Source organism: Oncorhynchus masou, unplaced genomic scaffold, assembly GCF_036934945.1.
Source record: "Oncorhynchus masou masou isolate Uvic2021 unplaced genomic scaffold, UVic_Omas_1.1 unplaced_scaffold_1288, whole genome shotgun sequence".
NCBI classification, from domain to species: domain Eukaryota; kingdom Metazoa; phylum Chordata; class Actinopteri; order Salmoniformes; family Salmonidae; genus Oncorhynchus; species Oncorhynchus masou.
This window is the reverse complement of record NW_027002724.1, coordinates 147,395-164,602: the sequence shown is the minus strand read 5'-3', so window position 1 is coordinate 164,602 and position 17,208 is coordinate 147,395. Positions and strand designations below refer to the sequence as shown.

The following is a 17,208-nucleotide window of genomic DNA, read 5'->3' as shown; positions in this document are numbered from 1 at the left end:
AGTAGGCTATTACTAACTAGTTGGTCAGCTGAGGAAAACCTCTGGGCCCCAGTAGACTATTACTAACTAGTTGGTCAGCTGAGGAAAACATCTGGGCCCCAGTAGACTATTACTAACTAGTTGGTCAGCTGAGGAAAACCTCTGGGCCCCAGTAGGCTATTACTAACTAGTTGGTCAACTGAGGAAAACCTCTGGGCCCCAGTAGGCTATTACTAACTAGTTGGTCAGCTGAGGAAAACCTCTGGGCCCCAGTAGACTATTACTAACTAGTTGGTCAGCTGAGGAAAACCTCTGGGCCCCAGTAGACTATGACTAACTAGTTGGTCAGCTCAGGAAAACCTCTGGGCCCCAGTAGGCTATTACTAACTAGTTGGTCAGCTGAGGAAAACCTCTGGGCCCCAGTAGACTATTACTAACTAGTTGGTCAGCTGAGGAAAACCTCTGGGCCACAGTAGGCTATTACTAACTAGTTGGTCAGCTGAGGAAAACCTCTGGGCCCCAGTAGACTATTACTAACTAGTTGGTCAGCTGAGGAAAACCTCTGGGCCCCAGTAGGTTATTACTAACTAGTTGGTCAGCTGAGGAAAACCTCTGGGCCCCAGTAGGCTATTACTAACTAGTTGGTCAGCTGAGGAAAACCTCTGGGCCCCAGTAGGCTATTACTAACTAGTTGGTCAGCTGAGGAAAACCTCTGGGCCCCAGTAGGCTATTACTAACTAGTTGGTCAGCTGAGGAAAACCTCTGGGCCCCAGTAGGCTATGACTAACTAGTTGGTCAGCTGAGGAAAACCTCTGGGCCCCAGTAGGCTATTACTAACTAGTTGGTCAGCTGAGGAAAACCTCTGGGCCCCAGTAGGCTATTACTAACTAGTTGGTCAGCTGAGGAAAACCTCTGGGCCCCAGTAGGCTATTACTAACTAGTTGGTCAGCTGAGGAAAACCTCTGGGCCCCAGTAGGCTATTACTAACTAGTTGGTCAGCTCAGGAAAACCTCTGGGCCCCAGTAGGCTATTACATTTACATCTAGTTGGTCAGCTGAGGAAAACCTCTGGGCCCCAGTAGACTATTACTAACTAGTTGGTCAGCTGAGGAAAACATCTGGGCCCCAGTAGGCTATTACTAACTAGTTGGTCAGCTCAGGAAAACCTCTGGGCCCCAGTAGGCTATTACTAACTAGTTGGTCAGCTGAGGAAAACCTCTGGGCCCCAGTAGGCTATTACTAACTAGTTGGTCAGCTCAGGAAAACCTCTGGGCCCCAGTAGGCTATTACATTTACATCTAGTTGGTCAGCTCAGGAAAACCTCTGGGCCCCAGTAGGCTATTACTAACTAGTTGGTCAGCTGAGGAAAACCTCTGGGCCCCAGTAGACTATTACTAACTAGTTGGTCAGCTGAGGAAAACCTCTGGGCCACAGTAGGCTATTACTAACTAGTTGGTCAGCTGAGGAAAACCTCTGGGCCCCAGTAGACTATTACTAACTAGTTGGTCAGCTGAGGAAAACATCTGGGCCCCAGTAGACTATTACTAACTAGTTGGTCAGCTGAGGAAAACCTCTGGGCCCCAGTAGGCTATTACTAACTAGTTGGTCAGCTGAGGAAAACCTCTGGGCCCCAGTAGGCTATTACTAACTAGTTGGTCAGCTGAGGAAAACCTCTGGGCCCCAGTAGACTATTACTAACTAGTTGGTCAGCTGAGGAAAACCTCTGGGCCCCAGTAGACTATGACTAACTAGTTGGTCAGCTCAGGAAAACCTCTGGGCCCCAGTAGGCTATTACTAACTAGTTGGTCAGCTCAGGAAAACCTCCTGTGCCTTTTTATGAAAGCAATAACACAACAACAACAAAAAGTTATCATTTCCAATTCACATTAGACAATAAGGTGGTTTGATGCTATTGTTGTTGTTATTGTTGTTGTCTAATGAATGTTGAGTGATGAATGAGTTGTTCTCCCCACCTCCCATGCCTTCCCACAGCACCGTATGTCAGGGGCCAAGACCCAGATGATCATGGAGGACTGGGACTTCCTCCAGCTGCAATGTGCTCTCTACATCAACAGTGAGCTCTCTGGCATCCCCCTCAACATGGCCCCCAAGAAATGGACCAGAGGCTTCGTTCAGAGACTCAAGGGCAAACAAGGTCTCGCTCATATAAATGTTGATTTTTAATTCTAATTATTTAATAGTTACCTGTTGTCTATTCTGATTTCTAGTTCTGTGGTCACATCGTATTTATTGATAGTTGACACTGAATTCATGTCAATGTCATGCCTTTTGTCATAAACAATGTAGTTTATTTACACAGCTGAGTCAGAAACAGAAAGTATCCTACTTGATTGTGGAGCCATTTAATCACAAACTATAGTTATTCTCCACTGCTGCCTTTGGAGACACTCGGTTATTAATGGGTCGTGGTGTTTCTCTCTCAGGGCGATTCCGTGGAAACCTCTCGGGGAAGAGAGTGGATTTCTCTGGGAGAACGGTCATCTCTCCGGACCCCAACCTGCGGATTGATGAGGTGGCTGTCCCTGTACACGTAGCCAAAATCCTGACCTACCCAGAGAAGGTAAGATTCTTATTGGCCACACTTTAACGACAACTTTTAATAAGGCTTTATAATAATACGGCTGTCCACGTTAACACTTTTTAATGCTGTTAATTTCTTTGACGCTTTTAACTGCGTCTCCATTTCTTTACCCTGCGCGGAACCTTTTTAAGCACACGTGTTTCCGCAGGGACCCTTATAAGCGCAACACACAACACGCTCTATGCTGTGTACCTGTCAGTGAGCACACGGTCTCAGTAGCGCTGTCTGCCTCTATTGTGATGCGCTGTGCGCACAGCTTTGAGAAACAGTTTTGAAGGAAACCGTACAGATACTTCTCCCGTAAACACATTCCCAGGCATTTCTTTAGATGGCAGCAAAAAAAAACATTCATTTGTACAGAAGTAACAAACTAGTTATGCTAACGTTAGCTAGCTAGCTAGCCATAATATTGTTTACAATGCCATGGCTGAATGCCTCTTGATTCAACTAACTTCCCACAATGATTTTAATCAGAACATGTTTCTGTTGTAGTTCTCAGGTCAAAAAGACTTAATGAATCCAGTTCTAGTAGCAGCAACATGTGACTACTGTTTCTGTTGTAGTTCTCAGGTCAAAAAGACTTAATGAATCCAGTTCTAGTAGCAGCAACATGTGACTACTGTTTCTGTTGTAGTTCTCAGGTCAAAAAGACTTAATGATCCCAGTTCTAGTAGCAGCAACATGTGACTACTGTTTCTGTTGTAGTTCTCAGGTCAAAAAGACTTAATGAATCCCAGTTCTAGTAGCAGCAACATGTGACGAGGTCATGATGAAGAACATGGATCAGTTAAGCTTCAATATTATTGATAAGAAGGATTAGGCCTCCTGGGATCATGAATAGCTAGCTGTTACAGAGACTTTGGTGTTGTTTATGGTGAAAATAAAAATTAAAGAGAGCCGCACACTCTTGGAGCTCAGATGCAAACAATTTTAATACCAACGTTTCGACAGCCAAGTTGTCTTCATCAGGGTATAATCACAAACACTGCGGGATGACTCGTTTATATAATGTCAAAGGACACAGGTGTCTGTAATCATGGCCAAGAGTGGCCTAATATCATTGGTTAATAATCAAATATTAAAATGGCATACAAAGAACAGCATACAAACAAATGGATAGCATACGATCATAGATTAATTTGACTATACAAGTTTACAAACAATTACAATGGCAAAGTCACAATAATCACAAGAATGGCTTCAGATCAAAGTCTAATTTTTGCATCTGAGCTCCAAGAGTGTGCGGCTCTCTCTTATTTTTATTTTCAAGTTTCTACTCCGCTAGCCAGCACCTCGTCTTTATAGGTGTGCGTTTCTCTTTCTTTTTCTTCTAGATCGTTTATGGTGAAAATGCCTTTAAAGCATTTTTAATCCAGACTATTTTGGGTTTAATAGTAACTCAATGTTCTGCTCTCATTCATATATCTTTATGTACATATTCTTTATCCCTTTACACTTGTGTGTATATTGTAGTAGTTTTGGAATTGTTAGGTTAGATTACTCGTTGGTTATTACTGCATTGTGCAGTACAATGCACAAGCATTTCGCTACACTCGCATTAACATCTGCTAACCATGTGTATGTGACAAATGCATTTGATTTTATTTAGATTTTTTTATGAAAAATTTGTTAAAAGTCCAAATTGGAGCAAATTCTATAATTGCAATGAATTGTGATTTAACTAATTCCGTTACCTCTATTTAATTATTTTAATCGGTTGACTTCCTTAATAAGAATACATGAATTGTTTATAAGCACTACGTAGACGCTCCACAAATCAGGATGGATCACAAGACAGGTTGAGTGCCTTTTCCAGCCGTCTCTACCATTGAGACGTAACCTGCACGGTGTCTTCACTGTCCCCTGTTGTATGACCTGCGACCTCTAACTTGTTGTGCCCCAAGGTGAACAAGGCCAACTTGGAGATGCTGAGGAAGCTGGTGCGGAGCGGTCCAGAGGTCCACCCTGGAGCCAACTTCATCCAGCAACGACACACGCAGATGAAGAGGTCAGGACAGTTCTAATGGACATGTTTAGTCCCTTTTTAAAAGCATGAGCTGACCCACACCTGTAAAATGTTGAAGAAGCCACTACGTTCCAAAATGTTGGTGAGGTTTTACCCATTCAGTTATTAGAAGCATATATTTCATTTTACCTTTATTTAACTAGGCAAGTCAGTTAAGAACAAATTCTTATTTTCAATGACGGCTTAGGAACAGTGGGTTAACTGGCCTAGGAACAGTGGGTCAACTGCCTGTTCAGGGGCAGAACGACAGATTTGTACCTTGTCAGCTCGGGGGTGTGAACTTGTAACCTTCCGGTTACCAGTCCAAGGCTCTAACCACTAGGCTACCCTGCCGCCCCATGTAGTTGTTGCTGTTTTAGAGCTGCCTTGTCGTGTAGTTGTTACTGTTTTAGAGCTGCCTTGTCGTGTAGCTGTGAGCTGCCTTGTCGTGTAGTTGTTACTGTTTTAGAGCTGCCTTGTCATGTAGTTGTTACTGTTTTAGAGCTGCCTTGTCGTGTAGTTGTTGCTGTTTTAGAGCTGCCTTGTCGTGTAGTTGTTGCTGTTTTAGAGCTGCCTTGTCGTGTAGTTGTGAGCTGCCTTGTCGTGTAGTTGTTACTGTTTTAGAGCTGCCTTGTCATGTAGTTGTTGCTGTTTTAGAGCTGCCTTGTCGTGTAGTTGTTGCTGTTTTAGAGCTGCCTTGTCGTGTAGTTGTTGCTGTTTTAGAGCTGCCTTGTCGTGTAGTTGTTACTGTTTTAGAGCTGCCTTGTCATGTAGTTGTTACTGTTTTAGAGCTGCCTTGTCGTGTAGTTGTTGCTGTTTTACAGGCCTACCACTAAACTGAAACTGTGTATGAAACCACATGTTTACGTGTATGTTCTAAGAGTATTCCCTGTGTGTGTGTGTGTGTGTGTGTGGGGTCTGGTCTTGTCTTTCTGTCTTCAGGTTTCTGAAGTACGGGAACCGAGAGAAGATGGCCCAGGAGCTGAGGTTTGGAGACGTGGTGGAGAGACACATGATCGATGGAGACATCGTCCTCTTCAACCGACAGCCCTCTCTACACAAACTCAGCATCATGGCTCATATTGTGAGTGCTCTCTCTCTCTCCCTCTCTGTCCACATCATACACCCATCCTTCACTTCGGCTCTGTCTGGAAACTGTTAGGTTAATCACCGTGCTGACTCCATGTCAACGTGTAGGCAGGATGAGAACCTCACTGTTAGAAATAGGGGATTTTGTGTGATGTATCTTGGGGTTGTCTGTTTTAGGGCTGCCTTGTCGTGTCGTTGTTGCTGTTTTAGAGCTGCCTTGTCGTGTAGTTGTTACTGTTTTAGAGCTGCCTTGTCGTGGAGCTGTTACTGTTTTAGAGCTGCCTTGTCGTGGAGCTGTGAGCTGCCTTGTCGTGTAGTTGTTACTGTTTTAGAGCTGCCTTGTCGTGTAGTTGTTACTGTTTTAGAGCTGCCTTGTCGTGTCGTTGTTACTGTTTTAGAGCTGCCTTGTCGTGTCGTTGTTACTGTTTTAGAGCTGCCTTGTCGTGTCGTTGTTACTGTTTTAGAGCTGCCTTGTTGTGTAGCTGTGAGCTGCCTTGTCGTGTAGCTGTGAGCTGCCTTGTCGTGTAGCTGTGAGCTGCCTTGTTGTGTCGTTGTTACTGTTTTGGATGTATGGTGATAGGTTTATTTCAGGCAGATCTCAATGATATCATTATTGTATTCATCTTTGTCTGTCCTAAAGGCCAAAGTGAAGCCTCACAGAACGTTCCGGTTTAACGAGTGTGTGTGCACGCCGTACAACGCTGACTTTGACGGGGACGAGATGAACCTTCACCTTCCCCAGACAGAGGAGGCCAAGGCTGAAGCCCTGGTGCTGATGGGGGTTAGTGTCACCTGCCCTGATTCACCTTTAGACTCCTGCAGCAGCACACCCCTACACACCTCACACCCCTACACACCTCACACCCCTACACACCTCACACCCCTACACACCCCTACACACCTCACACCCCTACACACCTCACACCCCTACACCCCTACACACCTCACACCCCTACACACCTCACACCTGTACACACCTCACACCCCTACACACCTACACACCTCACACCCATACACAACTCACACCCCTACTACACACCTCACACCCCTACTACACAACTCACACCCCTACTACACAACTCACACCCCTACCACACACCTCACACCCCTACACGCTGTACAGTCCCCCTATACACTGTACAGTCCCCCTACACTCTGTACAGCCCCCCCCCCCCCCCAATTTGCATGCACAGTCTGAATACCAGCATTTACCTATTCACCCCTACACCGCCCCTACACCGCCCCTACAACGCCCCTACACCGCCCCTACACCGCCCCAACACCGTCCCTAAACTAAAACCTGTCCAGCAGAGGTTCTACTCTCACACTGACCTGTACTTGTCTCATTTACAGTGCCTTGCGAAAGTATTCGGCCCCCTTGAACTTTGCGACCTTTTGCCACATTTCAGGCTTCAAACATAAAGATATACAACTGTATTTTTTTGTGAAGAATCAACAACAAGTGGGACACAATCATGAAGTGGAACGACATTTATTGGATAATTCAAACTTTTTTAACAAATCAAAAACTGAAAAATTGGGTGTGCAAAATTATTCAGCCCCCTTAAGTTAATACTTTGTAGAGCCACCTTTTGCTGCGATTACAGCTGTAAGTCGCTTGGGGTATGTCTCTTATCAGTTTTGCATATCGAGAGACTGACATTTTTTCCCATTCCTCCTTGCAAAACAGCTCGAGCTCAGTGAGGTTGGATGGAGAGCATTTGTGAACAGCAGTTTTCAGTTCTTTCCACAGATTCTCGATTGGATTCAGGTCTGGACTTTGACTTGGCCATTCTAACACCTGGATATGTTTATTTTTGAACCATTCCATTGTAGATTTTGCTTTATGTTTTGGATCATTGTCTTGTTGGAAGACAAATCTCCGTCCCAGTCTCAGGTCTTTTGCAGACTCCATCAGGTTTTCTTCCAGAATGGTCCTGTATTTGGCTCCATCCATCTTCCCATCAATTTTAACCATCTTCCCTGTCCCTGCTGAAGAAAAGCAGGCCCAAACCATGATGCTGCCACCACCATGTTTGACAGTGGAGATGGTGTGTTCAGGGTGATGAGCTGTGTTGCTTTTACGCCAAACATAACGTTTTGCATTGTTGCCAAAAAGTTCAATTTTGGTTTCATCTGACCAGAGCACCTTCTTCCACATGTTTGGTGTGTCTCCCAGGTGGCTTGTGGCAAACTTTAAACAACACTTTTTGTGGATATCTTTAAGAAATGGCTTTCTTCTTGCCACTCTTCCATAAAGGCCAGATTTGTGCAATATACGACTGATTGTTGTCCTATGGACAGAGTCTCCCACCTCTGCTGTAGCTCTCTGCAGTTCGTCCAGAGTGATTATGGGCCTCTTGGCTGCATCTCTGATCAGTCTTCTCCTTGTATGAGCTGAAAGTTTAGAGGGACGGCCAGGTCTTGGTAGATTTGCAGTGGTCTGATACTCCTTCCATTTCAATATTATCACTTGCACAGTGCTCCTTGGGATGTTTAAAGCTTGGGAAATCTTTTTGTATCCAAATCCGGCTTTAAACTTCTTCACAACAGTATCTCGGACCTGCCTGGTGTGTTCCTTGTTCTTCATGATGCTCTCTGCGCTTTTAACGGACCTCTGAGACTATCACAGTGCAGGTGCATTTATACGGAGACTTGATTACACCCAGGTGGATTGTATTTATCATCATTAGTCATTTAGGTCAACATTGGATCATTCAGAGATCCTCACTGAACTTCTGGAGAGAGTTTGCTGCACTGAAAGTAAAGGGGCTGAATAATTTTGCACGCCCAATTTTTCAGTTTTTGATTTAAAAAAGTTTGAAATATCCAATAAATGTCGTTCCACTTCATGCTTGTGTCCCACCTGTTTTTGATTCTTCACAAAAAAATACAGTTTTATATCTTTATGTTTGAAGCTTGAAATGTGGCAAAAGGTTGCCAAGTTCAAGGGGGCCGAATACTTTCGCAAGGCACTGTACCTCTTCACCCCAACACCGCCCCCACACCGTCTCTAAACTAAAACCTGTCCAGCCGAGGTTCTACTCTCACACTGACCTGTACTTGTCTCATTTACCTCTTCACCCCAACACCGCCCCAACACCGTCCCTAAACTAAACCCTGTCCAGCCGAGGTTCTACTCTCACTGACCTGTACTTGTCTCATGTCTCTTTCCCTCCAGACCAAAGCCAACCTGGTGACACCCAGGAACGGAGAGCCTCTGATCGCTGCTATTCAAGACTTTCTGACAGGTCAGCCGTTGTTACAGCAATGAGCCAATCATTGTTTGTCGCCGCAGGGCCTGACAGCCAATCAAATGACTCATTTGTTGCCGCAGGGCCTGACAGCCAATCAAATAACTCATTTGTCACAGCAGGGCCTGACAGCCAATCAAATAACTCATTTGTCGCCGCAGGGCCTGACAGCCAATCAAATGACTCATTTGTCGCCGCAGGGCCTGACGGCCAATCAAATGACTCATTTGTCAGATGATTGATGCCTTTTGACGTCTGTATTAGTGAGCGTCTCACACTGCTTGTTGTCAGGTGGAGAAAAGAACAAGGTTTTGACATGGTGATCATGTGATCGACATGATGGAAGATGTCTCCCTCTCCTCTCCCTCCCTGACTCCCCTCCCTGACTCCGATCTGTTCATTGCATTTGATAGATGTGTCACAGCTCATCTCATCATAACGATGTCATCTTCGTTATACAGCTGCTTGGCTTGTTTTCATCCAGATTGGGACACTTACCTCTTGTTAAGTCAACACCTTGATGGGGTTCTTCATACTGACCTTATTATCCACTATGGTTTGACATTTTGAAACTGAATTCAAGGAAGATGAGCTCATGTCAAATATATATATTTAAACATGTTATGAAAAAGTACAGTCCCAGAGCTTTGAAATGGTCTTTTATGAAACATGAGAAAGTTATGCTTCTTTGACATTTGATAAACGTCCCAATATGGAGATTTTTATTTTTATTATTTTTAATGAGCATGGCCTTATTTCTATTTCAGCATATTGGATGACTGTCATTCATATTCCCTTCACCCAGCTCTATGTAACATCAGGTTTAGGTTACTGTCATTCACCCAGCTCTATGTAACATTAGGTTTAGGTTACTGTCATTCACCCAGCTCTATCTTACATCAGGTTTAGGCTGCTACATGATACTCTAATTTCCCCCTGGAATGTTCACAACGTAGGTGCACAGGTTGAGAGAAATTTGAGTAATCAAAGTGACCGACATTGGCACGTTCAATAACGCCTTCCACACTCTTGCCTGCATCTAGCTGACTTAAGGTGTAATCATGAGTCCAACCGTTGCAAATGAGAGTTTCTGTTGGACAAATTCAATTATGTTTATCATTTTAGTTCCACTTGCTTCCGTTTTAAGAATTGGTTTTCAACAGAATGAATACACCACTGATCACACGCCAACACAGTTCACATTCATAGCCGCCACATACAAACAGCATGAACATTTTGCTAATTGTATAATTCCTTCTTGCGTCTATATCGTAGCCGCTAACCGCTACACACAGCCGACATCGTTGTCACCATATTAGCCAACGATCTTAGTAAATGTCATAGTCAACATTGCTATTAGAACTAACGCGTTAGTATCCCTCCGCGCAGTCAGCAAGCAGTTTAGCAGTTACACCGGTGGGCCCCAGTGGCAATAAATTGAATAAAACCAAAAGCTTACCTTGACTTGAAAGAGTTTCAGTGTTAAATTGTCATAGCCAGCTAGCTAACATAGCATCCCTCCGTTATAGCCAGCTAGCTAACATAGCATCCCTCTCTGTTTGAGCCGGGTGTATGAGTAGGCTAAACTAGCTAGCTGCATTTGCTTGCTAAGTGAAAGTAAAAAAAAAAAAATACAACTAAATATAGCTGTCTAGCTATATTGAATCAACTACTCACCACATTTTATACACTGCAGTGCTAGCTAGATATAGCTTATCCTTTCAGTACTAGATTAATTCTCTGATCCTTTGATTGGGTGAGCAACATTTTCAGTTCATACTGCATAAGTTCTAATAGGTTAAAGGACATCCTCCGGAAGTTGTCATAATTACTGTGTGAGTCTATGGAAGGGGCTGAGAACCATGAGACTCCTAGGTTTTCTATTGAAGTCAATGTACCCAGAGGAGGACAGAAACTAGCTGTCCTCCGGCTACACCATGGTGCTACCCTACAGAGTCCTGTTGGAAGTTACTGTCTTCATCACAAGACAGTGTATTTTAATCAATTATTTGGTGACGTGAATATATTTAGTATAGTTTCATCTAAAAAATATTCACTATTTGAGACTCCTACTCTCTATTATACCCCCTCCATTATCAGCCAATCATGGAGCTCGTCTTTCTCCCTATAGAGCTCAGTGCTTTCTCCTTGGCTACACAAGGCTCTTAAGTTAGCATTTTTTATTCATATTTACAGATTCCAGACAAGTTTGTTATTAAGGCACATGAAAGTTCACATGTTCAAGAAAGCTTTTCTGCAACAAAAATAAATAAATATATATAATTTTTTTGTACTGTGTAGGAAATGGCATCCAAATGCCTTATGATCCTGAATCCGGTCACATTTTGTAGCAATGTCCCAATGTCATCTTTTGTATTTATCATATTTGGAGAAAGTGTAGCCTAATATTTCTTAGGAGCACAATTAGCTGTATGTTTCACACTCCACATTTCAACACCCTACTCTCCTCCTCTCTCGCCTTTCTTCACAGGAGCCTACCTGTTGACCCTGAAGGACACATTCTTCGATAGGTCTAAAGCCTGCCAGATAGTGGCCTCTATCCTGGTGGGGGTGGATGAGAGGATCAAGATAGCTCTCCCACACCCTGCCATACTCAAGGTACGGTACGGCTCTCCTCGCTTGGTTGAAATTAATGATGGGACTGTTTATTGGATTTTGGGCTGACATCTGTTGTTCTCTGACGTGAGGGGGGGGGGATCATCTATAAAGTCATTGGGAGTTGTATCGAGTGACTTTAGTAGTTAAATATCAGTTGGTCTGCAACTCGTCAATCATTTGGGTGTTGGTCTTTTTGTTGTCAGTCCATCATGACTCTGTTGTCACGACTCTGTTGTCTGTTCATCATGACTCTGTTGTCATGACTCTGTTGTCAGTCCATCATGACTCTGTTGTCATGACTCTGTTGTCAGTCCATCATGACTCTGTCAGTTCATCATGACTCTGTTGTCAGTCCATCATGACTCTGTTGTCAGTCCATCATGACTCTGTTGTCAGTCCATCATGACTCTGTTGTCAGTCCATCATGACTCTGTCAGTCCATCATGACTCTGTTGTCAGTCCATCATGACTCTGTCAGTTCATCATGACTCTGTTGTCAGTCCATCATGACTCTGTCAGTCCATCATGACTCTGTCAGTCCATCATGACTCTGTTGTCTGTTCATCATGACTCTGTTGTCAGTCCATCATGACTCTGTTGTCAGTCCATCATGACTCTGTTGTCAGTCCATCATGACTCTGTTGTCAGTCCATCATGACTCTGTTGTCAGTCCATCATGACTCTGTTGTCAGTCCATCATGACTCTGTTGTCAATTCATCATGACTCTGTTGTCAGTCCATCATGACTCTGTTGTCAGTCCATCATGACTCTGTCATGACTCTGTTGTCAGTCCATCATGACTCTGTTGTCAGTCCATCATGACTCTATTACATTACATTGTCAGTCCATCATGACTCTGTTGTCAGTCCATCATGACTCTGTTGTCAGTCCATCATGACTCTGTTGTCAGTCCATCATGACTCTGTTGTCAGTCCATCATGACTCTGTTGTCAGTTCATCATGACTCTGTTGTCAGTCCATCATGACTCTGTCATGACTCTGTTGTCAGTTCATCATGACTCTGTTGTCTGTTCATCATGACTCTGTTGTCTGTTCATCATGACTCTGTTGTCTGTTCATCATGACTCTGTTGTCTGTTCATCATGACTCTGTTGTCAGTCCATGACTCTGTTGTCAGTCCATGACTCTGTTGTTAGCCCATGACTCTGTTGTCTGTTGTTAGCTCATGACACTGTTGTTAGCCCATGACTATGTTGTCTGTTGTTAGCCCATGACTCTGTTGTCTGTTGTTAGCCCATGACTCTGTTGTCTGTTGTTAGCCCATGACTCTGTTGTCTGTTGTTAGCCCATGACTATGTTGTCTGTTGTTAGCCCATGACACTGTTGTCAGTTGTTAGCCCATGACTCTGTTGTCTGTTGTTAGCCCATGACTCTGTTGTCTGTTGTTAGCCCATGACTCTGTTAGCCCATGACTCTGTTGTCTGTTGTTAGCCCATGACGCTGTTAGCCCATGACTCTGTTGTTAGCCCATGACCCTGTTGTCTGTTGTTAGCCCACGACTCTGTTGTCAGCCCACGACTCTGTTGTCTGTTGTCAGCCCACGACTCTGTTGTCAGCCCATGACCCTGTTGTCTGTTGTCAGCCCACGACTCTGTTGTCAGCCCACGACTCTGTTGTCAGCCCACGACTCTGTTGTCAGCCCACGACTCTGTTGTCAGCCCACGACTCTGTTGTCAGCCCACGACTCTGTTGTCAGCCCACGACTCTGTTGTCAGCCCATGACTCTGTTGTCTCTTGTTAGCCCATGAATCTGCTGTCAGCCCATGACTCTGTTAGCCCATAACTGTCTGTTTTTAGCCCATGACTCTGTTGTTAGCCCATGACTCTGTTGTCTGTTGTTAGCCCATGACTCTGTTATATGTTGTTAGCCCATGACTCTGTTATCTGTTGTCAGCCCACGACTCTGTTGTCAGCCCATGACTCTGTTGTCAGCCCATGACCCTGTTGTCTGTTGTTAGCCCATGACCCTGTCGTCTGTTGTTAGCCCATGACTCTGTTGTCTGTTGTTAGCCCATGACTCTGTCTGTTTTTAGCCCATGACTCTGTTGTTAGCCCATGACTTTGTTGTCTGTTGTTAGCCCATGACCCTGTTGTCTGTTGTTAGCCCATGACTCTGTTGTCTGTTGTTAGCCCATGACCCTGTTGTCTGTTGTTAGCCCATGACTCTGTTGTCTGTTGTTAGCCCATGACCCTGTTGTCTGTTGTTAGCCCATGACTCTGTTGTCTGTTGTTAGCCCATGACCCTGTTGTCTGTTGTTAGCCCATGACTCTGTTGTCTGTTGTTAGCCCATGACTCTGTTGTCTGTTGTTAGCCCATGACCCCGTTGTCTGTTGTTAGCCCATGACCCTGTTGTCTGTTAGCCCATGACCCCGTTGTCTGTTGTTAGCCCATGACTCTGTTGTCTGTTGTTAGCCCATGACCCTGTTGTCTGTTGTTAGCCCATGACCCCGTTGTCTGTTGTTAGCCCATGACCCCGTTGTCTGTTGTTAGCCCATGCCTCTGTTGTCTGTTGTTAGCCCATCATGACCCCGTTGTCTGTTGTTAGCCCATGCCTCTGTTGTCTGTTGTTAGCCCATCATGACCCCGTTGTCTGTTGTTAGCCCATGACCCCGTTGTCTGTTGTTAGCCCATGACTCTGTTGTTAGCCCATGACTCTGTTGTCTGTTGTTAGCCCATCATGACCCTGTTGTCTGTTGTTAGCCCATGACCCCGTTGTCTGTTGTTAGCCCATGACCCCGTTGTCTGTTGTTAGCCCATGACCCCGTTGTCTGTTGTTAGCCCATGACCCCGTTGTCTGTTGTTAGCCCATGACCCCGTTGTCTGTTGTTAGCCCATGACCCCGTTGTCTGTTGTTAGCCCATGACCCCGTTGTCTGTTGTTAGCCCATGACCCCGTTGTCTGTTGTTAGCCCATGACCCCGTTGTCTGTTGTTAGCCCATGACCCCGTTGTCTGTTGTTAGCCCATGACCCCGTTGTCTGTTGTTAGCCCATGACCCCGTTGTCTGTTGTTAGCCCATGACCCCGTTGTCTGTTGTTAGCCCATGACTCTGTTGTCTGTTGTTAGCCCATGACTCTGTTGTCTGTTGTTAGCCCATGACTCTGTTGTCTGTTGTTAGCCCATGACCCCGTTGTCTGTTGTTAGCCCATGACCCCGTTGTCTGTTGTTAGCCCATGACTCTGTTGTTAGTCCATCATGACCCTGTTGTCTGTTGTTAGCCCATGACCCCGTTGTCTGTTGTTAGCCCATGACTCTGTTGTTAGCCCAAGCCTCTGTTGTCTGTTGTTAGCCCATGACCCCGTTGTCTGTTGTTAGCCCATGACCCCGTTGTCTGTTGTTAGCCCATGACCCCGTTGTCTGTTGTTAGCCCATGACCCCGTTGTCTGTTGTTAGCCCATGACCCCGTTGTCTGTTGTTAGCCCATGACCCCGTTGTCTGTTGTTAGCCCATGACCCCGTTGTCTGTTGTTAGCCCATGCCTCTGTTGTCTGTTGTTAGTCCATCATGACCCTGTTGTCTGTTGTTAGCCCATGCCTCTGTTGTCTGTTGTTAGCCCATGACCCCGTTGTCTGTTGTTAGCCCATGACCCCGTTGTCTGTTGTTAGCCCATGACCCCGTTGTCTGTTGTTAGCCCATGACCCCGTTGTCTGTTGTTAGCCCATGACCCCGTTGTCTGTTGTTAGCCCATGACCCCGTTGTCTGTTGTTAGCCCATGACCCCGTTGTCTGTTGTTAGCCCATGACCCCGTTGTCTGTTGTTAGCCCATGACTCTGTGGACAGGGAAGCAGATCTTTGGTCTGATCCTGAAGCCCAGTAAGGCCTGTCCAGTCAAGGCCAACCTGAGGACCAAGGGGAAACAGTACAGTGGGAAAGGAGAGGACCTCTGCAGCAACGACTCCTGTGAGTTCCTCCCCATGCCTCTCTAGTGTCTTCATCCTTAAAATACATGTCCTCTGATTCCTGTGAGTTCCTCCCCATGCCTCTCTAGTGTCTTCATCCTTAAAATACATGTCATCTGATTCCTGTGAGTTCCTCCCCATGCCTCTCTAGTGTCTTCATCCTTAAAATACATGTCATCTGATTCCTGTGAGTTCCTCCCCATGCCTCTCTAGTGTCTTCATCCTTAAAATACATGTCATCTGACTCCTGTGAGTTCCTCCCCATGCCTCTCTAGTGTCTTCATCCTTAAAATACATGTCATCTGATTCCTGTGAGTTCCTCCCCATGCCTCTCTAGTGTCTTCATCCTTAAAATACATGTCATCTGATTCCTGTGAGTTCCTCCCCATGCCTCTCTAGTGTCTTCATCCTTAAAATACATGTCATCTGATTCCTGTGAGTTCCTCCCCATGCCTCTCTAGTGTCTTCATCCTTAAAATACATGTCATCTGATTCCTGTGAGTTCCTCCCCATGCCTCTCTAGTGTCTTCATCCTTAAAATACATGTCATCTGATTCCTGTGAGTTCCTCCCCATGCCTCTCTAGTGTCTTCATCCTTAAAATACATGTCATCTGATTCCTGTGAGTTCCTCCCCATGCCTCTCTAGTGTCTTCATCCTTAAAATACATGTCATCTGATTCCTGTGAGTTCCTCCCCATGCCTCTCTAGTGTCTTCATCCTTAAAATACATGTCATCTGATTCCTGTGAGTTCCTCCCCATGCCTCTCTAGTGTCTTCATCCTTAAAATACATGTCATCTGATTCCTGTGAGTTCCTCCCCATGCCTCTCTAGTGTCTTCATCCTTAAAATACATGTCATCTGATTCCTGTGAGTTCCTCCCCATGCCTCTCTAGTGTCTTCATCCTTAAAATACATGTCATCTGATTCCTGTGAGTTCCTCCCCATGCCTCTCTAGTGTCTTCATCCTTAAAATACATGTCATCTGATTCCTGTGAGTTCCTCCCCATGCCTCTCTAGTGTCTTCATCCTTAAAATACATGTCATCTGATTCCTGTGAGTTCCTCCCCATGCCTCTCTAGTGTCTTCATCCTTAAAATACATGTCATCTGATTCCTGTGAGTTCCTCCCCATGCCTCTCTAGTGTCTTCATCCTTAAAATACATGTCATCTGATTCCTGTGAGTTCCTCCCCATGCCTCTCTAGTGTCTTCATCCTTAAAATACATGTCATCTGATTCCTGTGAGTTCCTCCCCATGCCTCTCTAGTGTCTTCATCCTTAAAATACATGTCATCTGATTCCTGTGAGTTCCTCCCCATGCCTCTCTAGTGTCTTCATCCTTAAAATACATGTCATCTGATTCCTGTGAGTTCCTCCCCATGCCTCTCTAGTGTCTTCATCCTTAAAATACATGTCATCTGATTCCTGTGAGTTCCTCCCCATGCCTCTCTAGTGTCTTCATCCTTAAAATACATGTCATCTGATTCCTGTGAGTTCCTCCCCATGCCTCTCTAGTGTCTTCATCCTTAAAATACATGTCATCTGATTCCTGTGAGTTCCTCCCCATGCCTCTCTAGTGTCTTCATCCTTAAAATACATGTCATCTGATTCCTGTGAGTTCCTCCCCATGCCTCTCTAGTGTCTTCATCCTTAAAATACATGTCATCTGATTCCTGTGAGTTCCTCCCCATGCCTCTCTAGTGTCTTCATCCTTAAAATACATGTCATCTGATTCCTGTGAG

The 17,208-nt window shown here is 45.0% G+C and overlaps 1 protein-coding gene across 1 annotated transcript in view; it reads left to right on the top strand.

Annotated features, from left to right (window-relative positions):
* polr3a (polymerase (RNA) III (DNA directed) polypeptide A) overlaps positions 1–17,208 on the top strand; it is a 69,286-nt gene that overhangs the window by 10,263 nt on the left and 41,815 nt on the right. Inside the window, exons 7-14 of the mRNA XM_064958569.1 lie at positions 1,971–2,133; positions 2,423–2,559; positions 4,485–4,588; positions 5,528–5,669; positions 6,315–6,455; positions 8,856–8,925; positions 11,420–11,547; positions 15,329–15,467. Of these exons, the coding sequence (XP_064814641.1) occupies positions 1,971–2,133; positions 2,423–2,559; positions 4,485–4,588; positions 5,528–5,669; positions 6,315–6,455; positions 8,856–8,925; positions 11,420–11,547; positions 15,329–15,467 (1,024 nt within the window). The remainder of the gene's footprint in view (positions 1–1,970; positions 2,134–2,422; positions 2,560–4,484; positions 4,589–5,527; positions 5,670–6,314; positions 6,456–8,855; positions 8,926–11,419; positions 11,548–15,328; positions 15,468–17,208) is intronic.